Source organism: Syngnathus typhle, linkage group LG21, assembly GCF_033458585.1.
Source record: "Syngnathus typhle isolate RoL2023-S1 ecotype Sweden linkage group LG21, RoL_Styp_1.0, whole genome shotgun sequence".
Classification (NCBI taxonomy): Eukaryota; Metazoa; Chordata; class Actinopteri; order Syngnathiformes; family Syngnathidae; genus Syngnathus; species Syngnathus typhle.
The window spans coordinates 8,721,919-8,735,889 of record NC_083758.1 but is presented as its reverse complement, the minus strand read 5'-3'; the positions used below and the strand labels follow the sequence as shown (position 1 = coordinate 8,735,889).

Genomic DNA, 13,971 nt, shown 5'->3' with positions numbered 1-13,971 from the left:
AGGCTGCGCGGCGACCGCTGCAATCTTCATCCATCGGTGCCTTTCCAAAGACCAATCTGTTGTCTGTCAGAAAGTGGCGACCACTCCCGGCTCAACCCCGCTCGCTCCTCATCCAAATTCAGCTGAGCTACATCCAAAGTCACCCACCTCGACCCTACTAAGGGTAGAAACTAGAAAATGGACGCATGAGTGTGATCAGTGTTGTATATTTATTGGCTTCTTACGTACACGAGAGAAGCAGGGGCTATTTATTAGCTTCACGTTGCGCCAGGCAGGCAGGCAGTTAGCAAAAGCGGGCTAGCGCTAAACAAGGGTGAGTGACCTCCATGTGAAGAAACATGCCACATTAACATTAAGGCTACCTTGTCACTGCAGCTTAATTCTAGTTTGGTCACTTCCCGTCAAGCTCGATTCAAACTGGGGACCACCGCAACCAAGATGGCTGCCACCGCCACCACGAGCGGCACAAGGTTCCAACCTCCCGCGTCATCCTGAAAGTCAGCAAGGAGAGAACATTGTCGGCGGGGACGGCCTTCAACGGGCAACGACAGGAAGTGACGCGTACGACCCCAGGAAGAGTCGCGCTGGCATCGCCAGAGCTAACGGGGATCCGAAATACAACAACAAACCAAGCAAGCAAGTAAGCCGGTTCTCAGGCCGTACCTGCTCCCGTTTTCTAGGACGCCAGCTCCTCCCACCAGCACCACATCAAGGCCACTATGACAATGACGCCTAGCAGGGGGGCCGACGCGAGGGGGGGCTCGACGCGGCGACGCTGAGAACGACACACAAGGAATGAAGCAAGGAAGCGGCCGTGTGTGTGTGACACGTCGAGAGGAGGGAGGCGAGGGCCAATCAGGTGACGGGTGGTGAGGAGGTGGCGACATCACACGGGAGAAGGAGGTCATTTTTTTGCCTTTTACTATTTTTACGTTCATTTGTTTAATTAAAAAAAAATAAATTAGGTTTCACGAGTTCATTTCAAGTTTGCATGTCACTTCCCGAACAAGCAAGCCCTCCTCACCTGCGCCCTCTCGCCCTGCAGCCGCCGCAGTTCCGCCTTGCAGTGACGCAGCTCTTCCTCCAGGGCGGCGCGCTCGTGCCGGCTCTCGTCATGGAGACGCTGCAGCGAGCCCAGCGAACGCTTCACCCGCTCGCACTGAAGCAAACGGACCGACACGCAAAGGCGCGTGCGTCAATTAGGAGCGGCTCCGCTCCGCTCGCCCGGCGTTGCCATGACGGACGCTACCTCGCTCTGCGCCCGGAGCCCGGCGTCCTGGGCTCGCCGCACCTGCACCTCAAGTTCTTGGACGTCTGGAAGACTGACAGGGGGGCGGCGCACACTGTCGTAGGTGTCGTCCTGCGTCCTGGCGCAAAAAAGAAAAGAGCTTTGGTGGCGATTGCCAGTTGCCGAGCGCTGCGTGCTTTTCCAGCGGGGTGCTCACACCCAGGCCGGCTGCTCTTGCTCCTGCTCTTGCTCTTGCTCCTGCTCTTGCTCTTGCTCTTCTTGTTTCACTTTGCAGCTCAGCTCTCGGTTGGCGTTACTCAGCACAAGACGCTGGCGGCTCAGAGATGCAAACTCCTCCTCCAGGCACGCGGCGTCTCCACCTTCAGGTGACAATCATTCTTGCCATCAACACCAATAATCTAGCTCCTGATGGGCCAGTGCTGTCGGTTACCGGAGCAATCCTCGCCGTCGCTCTCCGTCCCGAGGGCGGCGACCTCCGCCTCGTGCCGGCCTGCCGCGTGGCGCTGCAGCTGGGCCCGGATGCGACACAGCTCCTCTTGGAGGCAAGCGATGTCGTTCTCCCGCTCGGCCGCCGCCTCCTCGCCGGCTTCCTGCAGCGCCAGTGCCGCCTCCTCAGCCCGGCACAGCTCATCCTGGGCCTCCTCCAGCTCGCTCTGCTTCTCCTGCCGCGCTATCGCGACCTCCCGCCGGACGCCCGCCAGCTCCACTGCGAGCGGTCAGGACCAAGGTTACGGCAATCCAAACCAACAAAAGTGCTTTTTTTTTTTTTATCCGGTACCTTTGAGAGCTTCCATTTGTCTGCTGAACGTTTCCGCCTGGTGGGCCCGAGCCAGTCGCTCATCCTCCAACATGGCTGACAAAAACATCGACAAGAACATTAGGAAGACATCTGAATACCAACCGGCCACATTGAAGCCTCTCACTGCGCATTTCCAGAAAGTTCTCCTGGTGTCTTTGCGAGTCTTGCCGCGTCTCCCCCAGCTCCACGAGCAGCTCCACCATCCGAATGCGGAGCTCGTCCACGCCCATCTCTTCATCGTCCTCCTCGCCAAACTCATCTTCCGTCTTCTCACACATGTCGTCCTTCAGCTGGCCTGGGAAACGTTGAGAGGAAAGACATTTGGAAATGAAAGGACGGACTGCTCTCCTAAACATGAGTGAAATGATATCTCACACACGCACACACACAAGGGATTTGTTTTTTGTGTGCAATTTGTTCCCACTGACCGCAAGAGTCCAGGACCTCCTCGATGAGGGGGGGTAGCCGCAGTCCGTCCATGTTTGAAGGCTCCTCAAGCCACGGACAGGTTGCTTATCCTGAAGACTTCATCCGCATCATGGGCCTAGCCATCATCAAGTACAGGTTTATTTGCAGTGACCAATGCTGACGGCCATTCCATGATTTGACATTGGCCTGCCTGCCTGCCTTTCAGGCATTCTGACGCATAGTCAACAAGGATAGGACAACTACTAGAAAAAATGTACTCGTGTGCTCAAGTTCACATCAGCAGTGACGTCAGCGAGTTGTTCTCCGACGTGCCCTGTTGATGTGCTGGTTGCCATGGAGATGTGAACGCCCTTTAACATGCTCGTCATCTATTAGCCTATGATGTGAATATGATGTTAGCATGACGTGACGATGAATGATTTTACCTGCTGACTCGGTGCTGCAGCTCCTCTTCATCATCGTCATCATCGTCATCATCGAGGTGACGCCGACGAGACGTCACACCATCGACCTCCCTGACGTCATCATTAACTCTTTGCAGACGACTCAACCAGAGTAATATGATCAAAGCTAAAGATTGAACTACTTTTGTACTCACATGATACTATCTAAAAACATGTGTTGTTGTTTTGAGGTCACGGAGCTCTACTCGGGCGCGTCATCGCTGTCGCATATTTACTACGTATGCGAAGACGTCACCCGGGGGAAACGGCTGAATATACCGAACAAACGAATTACATTCGCAGCGTACATTTTTGGTGCATTTCACTCAATGAATAGAAAGAACAAAATCAAAAAAACTTGTGCATAAAGACATTTTCTTTGTTTTAAGTTCATGTCAACGCTATACGTACCGCCAGCATGATTATTCTCAGACTTTTCTCACTCCCTTGTCACTACCTCCGCCTGGTGGCGTAAATGCTTACTACAAATGGGTCGACGACGCGATCCTTCAGAACAAAACACAAATGATGCTCGAGTTCATGTAAATCAATGCTTACCAGCTATCATTCTGGTCAAGTAGATACAGAAATTTCCTCAAACGGGGGCAACAAAAAGTATTTGTGGTCATGAGTAGCAGGATTGAGAAAAGAATGTGTTCGTTTTAGCGTGTCCTGGAGGGCATCTCGGCTGACTCGCGCGGCCACTCCCCTTTAAGGTGTTTTACTCTAGCCCGTGCCCTTTAATTCCTCATCGATCCCGTCCGTCCGTCTGTGTGTGTGTTTGTGTCAGAGAGCGAGCGAGCGAGCGAGCGAGAGTGTGTGTAAAGTTTCACTTCCATCCGAGGTGACGCTCAGCTGGCAAGGCAAGTCTTCTCATCTGTCCGCCAGCGTGTGACCCGCTTGGGCTTTTGAAATAAGACGATTCCGGAGCACGCGCGCGATGACCGTCCGGCAATTGTTAGCTTAGCCGCGATAGCAAGTGAACGGGCGCCGGAATTAGCCTGCTAAAGCTCACGTTAGCACGGGAAGATAACAGCTGTTGGTTGTTGTTTACAGACATTTGCCGTGTGTTTACTTGGCATTGCTTCGGGCGCCCACTTCCGCTTCGCCCCATCAAGTCAAAGGTTAGATGGCCGCAAATCATAGCAGGCAGGCAGGCAGGCAGGCAGGTAGGCAGGCAGGCAGCCAGGCAGGTAGGCAGGCGCCCCCCCAACCAACTGTCGGAGTCTGATTGGCTGGCCGGCTGACAGTCCAGTGGTGTCACAACCTGGACTGGTCGTCCGCCCGTCCGTCAGTCAATGTCTGGCCACTTGGAGACAAACTGGACCAGTTGCCGATCTGAGACTGCACATGCAGGATAGTCAAAACAATGGAGAGGTCACCAGCCAATCACAAGATGACGTCCATTCTCTGCTGCGTTGCAAAGTAGGAGCGGCGGGCGATCGCCAACGAAGGCTATTGATCGACGTACGCCCATGGCGGACTTTTCCATGGAAATGGGCCAATGGCGATTGTTTGCAATATGCATCCGTACGGTTCCTATCATGCTTGTGACTCTTGTTTGACTTTGTGAAGGCAGCTGAGTGAGGCCAGACTCGCCGTTTTGAGCATCACAAGTCGGAGGAGGAATGCGCTTTGCGGCTTACGGGCCGGGCCGGCCCTTAAGCTGTTCTTTTCATAATGGCCCTCTTGTTCTGGCGCCCTTTGGATCGATCCCGTTCCTGCAAACTTGTGACCGGCAGCGACGAGCGTTTGCGTCGTTCACAGATTTGGCGCACTTTCAACATCCGCTTTCCGCGGCTTCGGCACATGACAAAAAGGGGAAGTGGAGCGCTTCAATCACGGTTCCCCACAAAATTGCCGTACAAGCGATTGGTTTGATTTTGGAATACGAAAGAACGAGGTTAGCGCTGCGACTCCTTTCTGAGTTTGATTAAAATGAAAGAAAAGTTTGCTTTGCGTTTGACAGGAAACCGTGCCACGAAGCCCTCCCAAAAGTCCCGCCGGCTTCTCCACATGGCGGGACGCTAGGTCGCCGGGGTGAGCATGCGGCACTGGGCCGGTGTGTCCAGCTGGTGGCGCCGCTGAGCGAGCCATGGACGAGTTTAGCGGCAGGACGTACGGCACCAGCGGCCTGGACAACAGACCTCTGTTTGGGGAGACGTCAGCACGGGTAGGATGACGCTCATGACCTGACTTTGCAAGGATGGGGGGCGGAGCTTCCCTGAGCAGTCGCGTGCCGAAAGGCATTGAGTGTTTTTGTGCGTGTCTCAGGATCGCATCATCAACTTGGCAGTGGGAGGATTTACGTCCCTGGTTGTGCTGGTACGTGCGTGCGTTCGTCCACCGCACCTCGCTTTGCATTGTTCTCGAAAGCGTGTCGGGAGAAATGGCGGCGGGCTAACCTTTTTACCTTGCAGGTGACCGTCGTCAGCTCTTTTGTTTTCCCGTCGTTGCCTCCGCGGCCGCTCAACGTTTTCTTTGCCGTTTGCATCCTGCTTGCCTGCGGATCCACCATTTTGCTGGTACAAAAAACAAACAAAACAACAAGTCGTGATTGTGATTCAAAGAAAGGAGCAAGCAAAAAGAAAACGAGTGCTCACATTTCCCTCTCAGATCTTCTGGTACCGCCAAGGCGACCTGGAGCCCAAATTCCGCAACCTGATCTACTACAAGCTGGCGTCCATTGTGTTGCTGTGTCTTTGTGCCAACCTCTACTTCCACGACGTGAGGTGAGAGCCGGCAGCTGGATGGGACGGGACGGGACGGAACGGACCCCCTCTCCCTCCCCCCCCCCCGATGGTGGCGAATGAACACGTTTACACGCCGCACAACACGCAAGGAAAGCTCCACTCAAAACGTCGTCCTCACGTCACTTTGTGTTTTATGAAGGTCTGGCACACATGTGCACAACATTCCGGTCAGCAAGCCCTTTAACGCCATGGCTTTCTTTTTCACGGATTATTGTAACCGTGGCAACAAAACTGGCTCAGCATTTTTTGCTCGCCATCAAGTTGAAGGCGATGTAGCACACTGGTACCGTGACTGCGGACCTCTCAAGTTGCGCCAAAATGCCAATTTGTAGTTTTGCCTCACTATCAGTACGCTAGTGTGCAGAGAGGCCACAAACTAGTTTGCACGCCAGTCGTGTTGAGGACAAAGCATGGACTAGTGCACAGACTTTGCGATGGCTCCCAATCAATTTCCAAAGCGAAGCACGCGGCCGGTGGGCACCAGCCATGATTTTTTTTTTGTACGCCAAACATCAGGTTTTCCGCGCGTAGCGTAGCAGGCCGACCTCGGCACTTCGGAGCGCAAAGGAGCTAACGCTCCCTGCTGTGCTTCGCCTGCTCCCACCAAAAAACCACAAAGGATTTTCTCACACGTGACACTTTTAACGCTTTCCTCGTTCCCACGAGGGCAAACAAGCGACAAGTTGGAGCTCACCGCGACTTTCAGATTGTCAAAGCCATGTTTTTCTGTTGTTTTTATTGACTATTTGACACAATAAATACAAGTAACCTGAAGCCGAGAGTCTGCGTTTCTTCTTCATCTCATCACCAGCCAGAAATGCAGTCGTAAAAAAATGGCACTTAACTCGAAAGCGCGCTCATGTCTCAAAAGCCCGGCGGCTCCAGCTCGACGTCACGGTCCTAATCGCAACCGTCCTGGTTCTCCAAGATGGGATCTGGGGACAAAAGGTGGCGACGGGCATTGAGCTCCGTCCGGCCACGTCACGTCACGCGACGGGCCTCACCTGTCAGCGTGCCGCTGATGTCGGGAGGGGACACGATCAGGACGGCCCCGCCCGGGGTCAACGCCGCGGCGTCGCTCGGGGACGGAGTCAATCGCTAATCAACAACACGTGATAAGGTCAATAACAGCAATCGTCTTTTTTTGAAACACTCTAAAATGACAAGATGGCGCCAAAAGACAATCTCAATAGGTAAGTAGTACAGCGAGATCACGGCGGGCACCTTGTCAGTGAAGCTGTCCGTCATTGGCTCCTCCCTCTTGGTTGCCGCTTTTTCCAAATGTCCCAGGAGAGCAGAAGCGTCGAGCTGCTCGTCCTGCCGCCGTCCCTCCGTCTCCACCAGCAGCTCGTCCGAGGCGGCGGCGTCCGCCGCCACCGTCTGGATGATGACGCCGTCGCCGGCGCACAGGCCGTCGGTCTACAAAAGCCAGTGCTTACAAGGCGAGCCGCGCGCAAGGTTGACATTGGGACGCACCGCCAGGCCGTGCAGGATGATGTGCTCGTGCGCCGCCGAGGAGGAGGAGGAGCCGGCGGTCAAGGTGAGCGTGCTGTTGTTGGCCAGGCTGAGGGGCAGGCCCTGGTTGGAGGTGCTCTGCAGGAAGTACGTGCCCGGCGTGCCAGTGGGCTGCAGCTGAAACGACTGACGGACAAAGAACATCATGAGATGCGCAGAAGCCCAACAAGTTGAACCTTCACTTACCGGAAGAATCTCAAAGGCCTGCAGCGTCCCGCCGTTGAGCGTGATGGTCTCTCCCTCGCCGCCGCCGCCGACAGTAGAGTCTGAGGAGTTCGAGGCAAGCGACTGAACGGTCGGAGCTCAGCCAGCGGCTGCAAAGGCGGCGGCGGCGGCGCCGGGTCTCACCCAAGTGTGCCATCTGCAGCGGGATCTGCAGGGGAATCTGCAGCGCTGCCGCCATGGCGCCGCTTTCCTCCGAGCGGCCCAGGCGCGCCTGGAGCGAGGGTACGACGGCGACGCTCGATCCGCCCGCCGACTGCGAGGACGACATCAACTCGTGGAGGGCCTTCAACAAGACTGCAAATGAGATTAGAGAGTCGGGTCATCCCAACTCTGTCATCACGAGACAAGCTTTTTAATAAAGAGTACTACGTGGTTGATTAGAACTCCCCCCCCCCCTAGCTGATGACATTTCTCGAGGAGGCTTGCAAGAGTGGCGCACCCGGGAATGGGATCTCCTTGTGGTTGGCGACCTGTCTCTTGATGCTCCACCACTTGGAGCGCAGCCACTGGGGCGAACGCACGCTGCTCCAGCCGCCCGCCAGCTCCTCCCACTTGATCTCATTCTCATCCGCCACCTCCAGCTCCAAAATCCTGCCACACGCAACAAAGCACCTCACTCGGGTCCACGGCAACCACCGCTTCAATGAATAGCTGTACTTGTGTTCTACTTCCCCCTGGTGGCCACACAATGGAAGCAAAGCCACTCTTGCCGTCATTCCAAACGTACCTGCGCGTGAGGCCGAGGTCGTCGTCTTTGGTCCATTCGGTGCCGCCGCTGTGCTTCCAGTTGAGGTAGTTGAGCCACTTGGAGCGACACTGCTTCTCCGAGCGCGTGCCCACCCGGGCCGCCACCGAGGCCCAGGACACGCCCCCCGTCACCGCCGAGCCCGGAGTGCTGGCCGCCATCTCGTACACCACCTGAGCCAGGCGGCGCTCCTCCTCCTCGCTCCACTTGCCTACGCAAACAACTTACTAGCGCCGCGTCGTGGAGGCTCCGAGCGGACGGGCCGGAACCCGACAAAAGGCCCCAGCGGGCCTTTTGCGGCGGCGGCGGCGCCGCACCTGTGTTGCAGGTGTCCTTCAGCAGCCGACAGCGGTCCTTGACGGACGAGGCGCTGCGGCCCAGCGCCGCGCCGATGGTGGCCCAGTCGTTGCCGTGGCGATCCCGCAGGCTGAACATTTTACCGGTTCAAGGGGGACATCCCACTCAGCGCGACCAAAAACACCGAAAAGCTTTCAGGGATGAAGATGACCACTACTCACCCTTTTAACTTCTCGATCTCTCCTGGTGTGTACCTGACCACACACACACACGCACACACACGCACGGACGGCAGTTGGCGCACGCCTTCCTCACGACAGCCGCGCTGGTCTCACCTGCCGACGTGGTTGCGGTTGTCGTACATGCGCAGGACTCGTCTGTAGACGGCAAAGAGCGGCCTGTTGAGGCCCAGCGCCACCGAGCGGTAAAAGTCTTTGCGCTCCTCTTTGGACATGTCGAAGATGATCTCGGCCGGGTCGTCGATGCCTCGGCCCTGAGGTGCGCACACGCAAAGATGAACGGGCGTCGCCGCCGCCGCCGCCGCGTCAGGCCGCGCGCCGGAAACGCGGAAGGCAACCTTGACGTATTGCTCGATGTTGCTGATGAGAAGGTCGATCTCCTCTTTGGACCACATGCCTTGCTTCCACTTGTGACCTGGAAGCGACGACGAAAAGTAGTGATTTGCCACCCTGTTGCTGTCAAGGTGCCATTTTCTACCTTTGTTGGTGAGCGTGTCTTTGTCCTCTTTAGTGGTGAACCAGGCCTGACTGACGGCAGACACTTCAGCCTTCCCATCGGGCGCCGCGGCGGCGGCGGCGACATCATCGCCGTCGCACAGGACCTTTGCGAGAACACCACTGTGAGACCTGGGGTGCGCCAGTCGCACGAGCTTCCACCGACCTGAACGGGAGCCGCACCCTCTCGAGCGCCAGTGTCGTTCGCCGCCGCCGTCGTCGTCACGGTGAGCTCGAAGCTCTTGCGGCTGTCAGCCACTGAAGTGAGACAAAGGCATGGCAGGTAAAGAATATTTTCCATTGCTTCAAAACTGCTCATCAGATTGAACAACGATGAAAAGAATGCTTGTCTGCAGCACACGTGCGACATCCTCACTGGCTTGGGCTGAGCGCCTCACTCACCCGGCACGGCGATGAGCGAGAAGGACGCGTCCGAGTCTTCGGCCGACTGGCGCGCTCTCTTTTCCCGGGGCTCGCCCTCGTCATCTGCGCACGACAAGCCACGCGTCGTGAAGCTGAGGATGAGAATGCGCACGGCGACGTACCGTCGGCGGGGCAGTGTAGGATGATGCTGCCGTCGCTGTCCTGCGTCAGCGTCAGCGACTTGAGCGTCTCCATCGGGGCGGCGCCATGCTGCTCCTCTGCCGCCCCCGCCGCCGCGCTCATCGCTCGCCTGTGACCGACCAAAGTGTCACATTAACACGCGTGCGAGACGAGACCTTTAAATAACTTTATTGCAAATCCTTAAAAAAGTTGTTACAATGTTACAATATGGATCCATTTATTGAACCGCTTTGTCCTAATTCAATAAAAACAAAAAGTTTGTTTAATTTGTATTGAAATAGATCAATAACAACTCTTTGGAAAGTGAAAGTTTGAGAGATTTTGGAGGAGTTCACTGTGTTCAAAGCCTGAGTGGAGTCCTTTTTACGAGTCGCATTTTCAACTCGGTTCGCGTAAACGGGTGAATGGCGCCCTCTGCTGTTTACGCCTGAAACTAACTTTAGTTGGGGGAAAACCACGCCAAACAAATGGAAATGACTCTTTGACATGCCACAAAGTGGCCAATGGTTTTTATTCATCACTTTGTGTACTGCATATGCGCACACGTTTGACTTGATCAGGTTGTCTTTTGTGTTTAGCATGAGACGCACACAACGACTGCACACAACTCGCTACAAATGCACAGTATGCAAGATTGTTGCTGACGCTAAAAGCCAGGGACCGCTGGAGCTGTCGTCTTTAAAGTAAGAAGAAGAAGAAGACACACATTTCCGACGAAAATCGTTAGCATCCAATAGGCTCGCCCGGTACACCAAAAGAGGAAAAAGCTACAGCGCCATTTTATTGAACAGGGAGCCGTTCATGGCGTCTCGCGTGAACCGAGCTATCTAATTTCCAGGTTGTGTTTCTTTTTGTGTGGCGTGGAACTCCTCCGAGGCTACTCATGCTTTCGCGCGGGGACGAGAAAGTCATCTTTGCCTTTCGAATGAGTTACTTACTTCCTGTTTTTCGTCCGGGAACTTGCTAGTTACCAGGATGAAGAGAAGTGCCAGGATGCACGACGTCAAGATGGGGGCCAACGGGTTGCCATTTAGCCGTCTATTTATAGCGAACCCCGCAAATGACCAATTACTGTTAATTACGACAAATACGATTAAATTATTACAGGGGGTGTTTTAATGACAGTGAATACATATCCCAATACAAGATACGGTTAAACTCTTCACTTACGAAAGACGGTATTTTTAAGCGTATTCGTGAGACATGGCAACCAAGTAGTCCGCACGAAAATGTACTCCCCTGCAAACAAGACTTTCTCTCGCATTTATACGAACTTAAAAAAAATAATGAATGTCAATATTTATTTATAGTGTTTTATAACTAATGTATGTCTTTGATTTTAGCAGGGCGGATTTACTAACACTTTTGTGATTTATTTTTGTATGGTTCCGTCGTTGTTTACAGCGGAATCCAAAGACGTACGGAACGTTCAAGTTACAGAAATCTAATTGAGCACTTTTCTTCCAACCGATTAGGAAATGGAAGAAAAAGCGTTGAAAATGTAAGCCGCAGCCCCAACAAATGCACGCGATATGATAGGAGCTCGCACTTAACTTGTGATGTTATTTCTCGAACGATCGGCCGTTCAAGCTGTTTTTGTTTTGCAGCTTAGTGTGCGGGGACGTCGAAGGCAAGCTCGGAGCTCTCTTCAGCAGAGTGCAAAGCATCCAGAAGAAGACTGGACAGTTTGACGTGAGCTGGAGGCGCACCGCACAGTCCGGATCTCAACAGAGCATTTGAAGTGTGCGCTTGTTTTGTTGCAGTTACTTCTGTGCGTTGGGGAATTCTTTGCATCGACCCCGGAAGCCGAGGAAGAGTGGCAGCAGTACAAAACTGGAGCAAAGAAAGGTACAAGCGGCACACTTGCACTCGTCCTGAATATATTTTAGGTCAACCGTTGTGCTCCCTCAGCTCCCATCCACACGTACGTTCTGGGAGCAGGAAGCCAAGAAACGGCCAAGAGGTTCCCCAGTGCAGACGGTTGCGAGCTGGCTGACAACATTACATATTTGGGTCAGAAATAACGTCCTGTCGTGCTCCAGCTTTGGGTCTGGGCTCCGACAAACGCAACCCTGTGCTCCAGGTCGCCGGGGAGTGTTCACTGGGGTGTCGGGCCTGCAGATCGCCTACGTCAGCGGGCGCGAGGCTCCGCAGGAACCGGCGCCGGCTCACTGCTTCACTCCAAAAGATCTGACGGCCCTGCTGGACCCGCTGTCTGCCAGCGGCCATTTCCGAGGCGTCGACATCCTGCTGACCTCGCAGTGGCCCAGGGGGGTGTGGCACTATGCAAACAACCCGGTAATCAGTCACAAGCACATTCATTTTCCTCTTTAGGGTGGCTTATTAAAAAAAAAAAAAAAAGTACCCTCGCATTTCCTTTGGCTTTTTCCACCTGCTCATGAAACAGGAAGTCAACACAAAATCCTGCGGAAGCAACTCCATCGCAGACCTGGCTGACAAACTGAAGCCGAGATACCATTTTGCGGCACTAGAGGGCGCTCACTATGAAAGGTTACCATACAGGTGAGGTCGAGCTCAAAAACGTGATGGTTCCTCTTGCTGATGATCTTCATTCTGTCCACCTCTTCAGGAATCACGTGGTCCTGCAGGAAACAGCTCAGCACGTCACTCGCTTCATCGCCTTGGCGACAGTCAACAACATTGCCAAGAAGAAGGTGTGAGGATGCTTTAGCCCTGCTAAGCTCATTTTAATTTGCTGTCATGACTGGAATGTTCCCAGCTCATGTTGAAATGTGTCCAAAATGGGTTTCGTGTCGCCACAGTACCTGTACGCCTTCAACATCATCCCCATGAAGACGATGGCTCCGTCAGAGCTGGTCAAGCAGCCGCCGGACGTGACGGAGAACCCGTACAGGCGGCCCACCAAAGACAAGGAGACGCTGAAGAGCAGCTTGGGCATCACAGAGGAGGTGCGAGCGTCACCGCGGCGCGCTGCCGGCCTCTCGAGCCGAGCCGCGTCAACGGGACTTGTCCGCTTGTCTGCTGTCCAGGCGGCGAGCACTCAGTTCTTCTTTGACCTCAGCGGGGGTGCCGGGGGCGGCGCTCGCGGGCGTGGTGGCAGGAAGAGGTTACTAGAGGGCGACTGGTCGGCACGCAAGCAACCTCGCAAGCAGCGTAGGTCACAGCGGATCATTCAACTCGCCCCGAAAAGTAGCAAGCCGGCAAGTGTCAAATGACCCTAACGCTTTTGTGCAGCTCTCCCCCCCGGCGAGTGCTGGTTCTGCCTGGCGAGTCCTCAGGTGGAGAAACATCTGGTGGTCAGCATCGGGACACACGTGAGTCCCCCGTGGGGGTCGGTTGACTCTCGCGGCCGACCTGGGGTCTTAACGCCACTTGATGCCGCAGTGCTACCTGGCGCTGGCCAAAGGCGGGCTGAACACAGGGCACGTGCTCATCCTGCCCATCGGACACTACCAGTCCACAGTGGAGCTGGCCTCCGAGGTGCTGCAGGAGATGGACAAGTACAAGGAGGCGCTCAGGAGCTTCTATAAGAGCCGCGGCCAGCGCTGTGTCCTCTTTGAGAGGAACTACAGGAGTCAGCACCTGCAGCTTCAGGTTGTGCAGAGAGGAGAGGAGAGGAGCCGCTCCTTTCCACCACGTTGGCTCGGTCGGCTACTGGCTCAACGTTCCATCTGGTTTTGTGGGCTCAGGTGGTGCCGGTGCCGCTGGAGCGCTGCACCACCGACGACATCAAGGAGGCTTTTGTGCTGCAGGCTCAGGAGCAGCAGATGGAGCTGATGGAGATTCCGCAACACAGCGATCTCAAGCAGGTAATCTGCACCGTCTTCCCCCCCCCCTCGCTGACTCAAAGCCACGCCCCCACCCGTGCACGCAGATTGCCCCGCCCGGCACGCCATACTTCTACGTGGAGCTCGACGCTGGGGATAAGCTCTTCTACCGTATCCGGAGGAATTTCCCGCTGCAGTTTGGAAGGTGAGGAGGGCCACCTTGTGGCCGCTCGCTTTCTGCACCACGTCCGCTTGAGCCGGCCGGTTTGTCTGCAGGGAGGTTCTGGCCAGCGAGGCGCTGCTCAACATTCCCACGCGAGCCGACTGGAAGGAGTGCAAACAGAGCCGAGCGGAGGAGGAGGCGGCGTGCGCGCAGCTCAGAGACGCCTTCCAACCGTTCGACTTCGCCTGGGAAGATTAAAGCTTGTTTCTTTTTCCAAAAAGTGTAAATAAAGTCACATTTTCAATA

The 13,971-nt window shown here is 55.1% G+C and overlaps 4 protein-coding genes and 1 long non-coding RNA gene across 9 annotated transcripts; 3 read left to right on the top strand and 2 right to left on the bottom strand.

Moving 5' to 3' along the window:
- Window positions 1–190: 190 nt before the first annotated feature.
- Window positions 191–2,598, bottom strand: LOC133145559 (coiled-coil domain-containing protein 136-like). 2 transcript variants are annotated; one of them, XM_061269168.1, is made up of 9 exons: window positions 2,477–2,598; window positions 2,173–2,343; window positions 2,028–2,102; window positions 1,680–1,955; window positions 1,446–1,608; window positions 1,250–1,367; window positions 1,025–1,159; window positions 664–775; window positions 191–491 (listed from the first exon to the last, which is right to left on the bottom strand). In XM_061269168.1, exons 1-8 carry the CDS (start codon window positions 2,526–2,528, stop codon window positions 677–679), a joined length of 1,089 nt encoding a protein of 362 aa, XP_061125152.1. In that variant the 5' UTR covers window positions 2,529–2,598; the 3' UTR covers window positions 191–491; window positions 664–676. The 2 variants fall into 2 exon arrangements, with proteins under 2 accessions (XP_061125152.1, XP_061125153.1); XM_061269169.1 differs by lacking the exon at window positions 664–775.
- On the top strand, window positions 488–3,079 carry LOC133145562 (uncharacterized). Its single transcript, XR_009710934.1, has 2 exons — window positions 488–640; window positions 1,046–3,079. It is a non-coding gene; the product is annotated as an uncharacterized LOC133145562 (long non-coding RNA).
- Window positions 3,080–3,638: 559 nt separating this feature from the next.
- tmem243b (transmembrane protein 243, mitochondrial b) lies at window positions 3,639–6,447 on the top strand. 2 transcript variants are annotated; one of them, XM_061269173.1, is made up of 5 exons: window positions 3,639–3,783; window positions 4,890–5,093; window positions 5,195–5,245; window positions 5,341–5,445; window positions 5,537–6,447. In XM_061269173.1, the coding sequence occupies exons 2-5, from the start codon at window positions 5,016–5,018 to the stop codon at window positions 5,654–5,656; spliced, it is 354 nt and encodes a 117-aa protein (XP_061125157.1). In that variant the 5' UTR covers window positions 3,639–3,783; window positions 4,890–5,015; the 3' UTR covers window positions 5,657–6,447. The 2 variants fall into 2 exon arrangements, with proteins under 2 accessions (XP_061125157.1, XP_061125158.1); XM_061269174.1 differs by lacking the exon at window positions 3,639–3,783 and adding an exon at window positions 4,799–4,823.
- Window positions 6,295–10,828, bottom strand: dmtf1 (cyclin D binding myb-like transcription factor 1). Of its 3 annotated transcripts, none has more exons than XM_061269164.1 (17): window positions 10,692–10,828; window positions 9,735–9,862; window positions 9,592–9,675; window positions 9,356–9,447; window positions 9,173–9,296; window positions 9,033–9,109; window positions 8,791–8,948; window positions 8,677–8,709; window positions 8,476–8,585; window positions 8,141–8,369; window positions 7,853–8,004; window positions 7,537–7,707; window positions 7,375–7,454; window positions 7,150–7,314; window positions 6,898–7,092; window positions 6,678–6,771; window positions 6,295–6,608 (listed from the first exon to the last, which is right to left on the bottom strand). In XM_061269164.1, exons 2-17 carry the CDS (start codon window positions 9,853–9,855, stop codon window positions 6,574–6,576), a joined length of 1,920 nt encoding a protein of 639 aa, XP_061125148.1. In that variant the 5' UTR covers window positions 9,856–9,862; window positions 10,692–10,828; the 3' UTR covers window positions 6,295–6,573. The 3 variants fall into 3 exon arrangements, with proteins under 3 accessions (XP_061125148.1, XP_061125147.1, XP_061125149.1); XM_061269163.1 differs by lacking the exon at window positions 10,692–10,828 and adding an exon at window positions 10,460–10,591; XM_061269165.1 differs by lacking the exon at window positions 10,692–10,828 and adding an exon at window positions 10,460–10,591 and having other exon boundaries at window positions 6,898–7,053.
- Window positions 10,465–13,971, top strand: cwf19l1 (CWF19 like cell cycle control factor 1). The gene is made up of 15 exons (XM_061269166.1): window positions 10,465–10,591; window positions 11,158–11,254; window positions 11,361–11,445; window positions 11,517–11,601; window positions 11,665–11,766; window positions 11,837–12,051; window positions 12,161–12,276; window positions 12,344–12,428; window positions 12,537–12,683; window positions 12,765–12,888; window positions 12,970–13,049; window positions 13,120–13,329; window positions 13,425–13,544; window positions 13,610–13,707; window positions 13,779–13,971. The coding sequence occupies exons 2-15, from the start codon at window positions 11,232–11,234 to the stop codon at window positions 13,921–13,923; spliced, it is 1,635 nt and encodes a 544-aa protein (XP_061125150.1). The 5' UTR covers window positions 10,465–10,591; window positions 11,158–11,231; the 3' UTR covers window positions 13,924–13,971.

Bases quoted from the DNA above. Each gene is read 5' to 3' on its own strand.
- LOC133145559 (XM_061269168.1), bottom strand. From the start codon at position 2,528: ATGGACGGACTGCGGCTACCCCCCCTCATCGAGGAGGTCCTGGACTCT. The intron at 2,344-2,476 runs GTCAGTGGGAAC...AACGTTTCCCAG, and splicing joins GGAGGTCCTGGACTCTTGCG to GCCAGCTGAAGGACGACATG. The intron at 776-1,024 runs GTGAGGAGGGCT...TGTCGTTCTCAG, and splicing joins TGCAGGGCGAGAGGGCGCAG to CGTCGCCGCGTCGAGCCCCC.
- tmem243b (XM_061269173.1), top strand. From the start codon at position 5,016: ATGGACGAGTTTAGCGGCAGGACGTACGGCACCAGCGGCCTGGACAAC. The intron at 5,246-5,340 runs GTACGTGCGTGC...TTTACCTTGCAG, and splicing joins TTACGTCCCTGGTTGTGCTG to GTGACCGTCGTCAGCTCTTT. The intron at 5,446-5,536 runs GTACAAAAAACA...TTTCCCTCTCAG, and splicing joins GCGGATCCACCATTTTGCTG to ATCTTCTGGTACCGCCAAGG.
- dmtf1 (XM_061269163.1), bottom strand. The intron at 9,676-9,734 runs GTACGTCGCCGT...TGTCGTGCGCAG, and splicing joins CCTACACTGCCCCGCCGACG to ATGACGAGGGCGAGCCCCGG. The intron at 9,110-9,172 runs GTAGAAAATGGC...CGTCGCTTCCAG, and splicing joins AGACACGCTCACCAACAAAG to GTCACAAGTGGAAGCAAGGC.
- cwf19l1 (XM_061269166.1), top strand. From the start codon at position 11,232: ATGGAAGAAAAAGCGTTGAAAAT. The intron at 11,255-11,360 runs GTAAGCCGCAGC...TTTGTTTTGCAG, and splicing joins GAAGAAAAAGCGTTGAAAAT to CTTAGTGTGCGGGGACGTCG. The intron at 13,050-13,119 runs GTGAGTCCCCCG...TTGATGCCGCAG, and splicing joins TGGTCAGCATCGGGACACAC to TGCTACCTGGCGCTGGCCAA.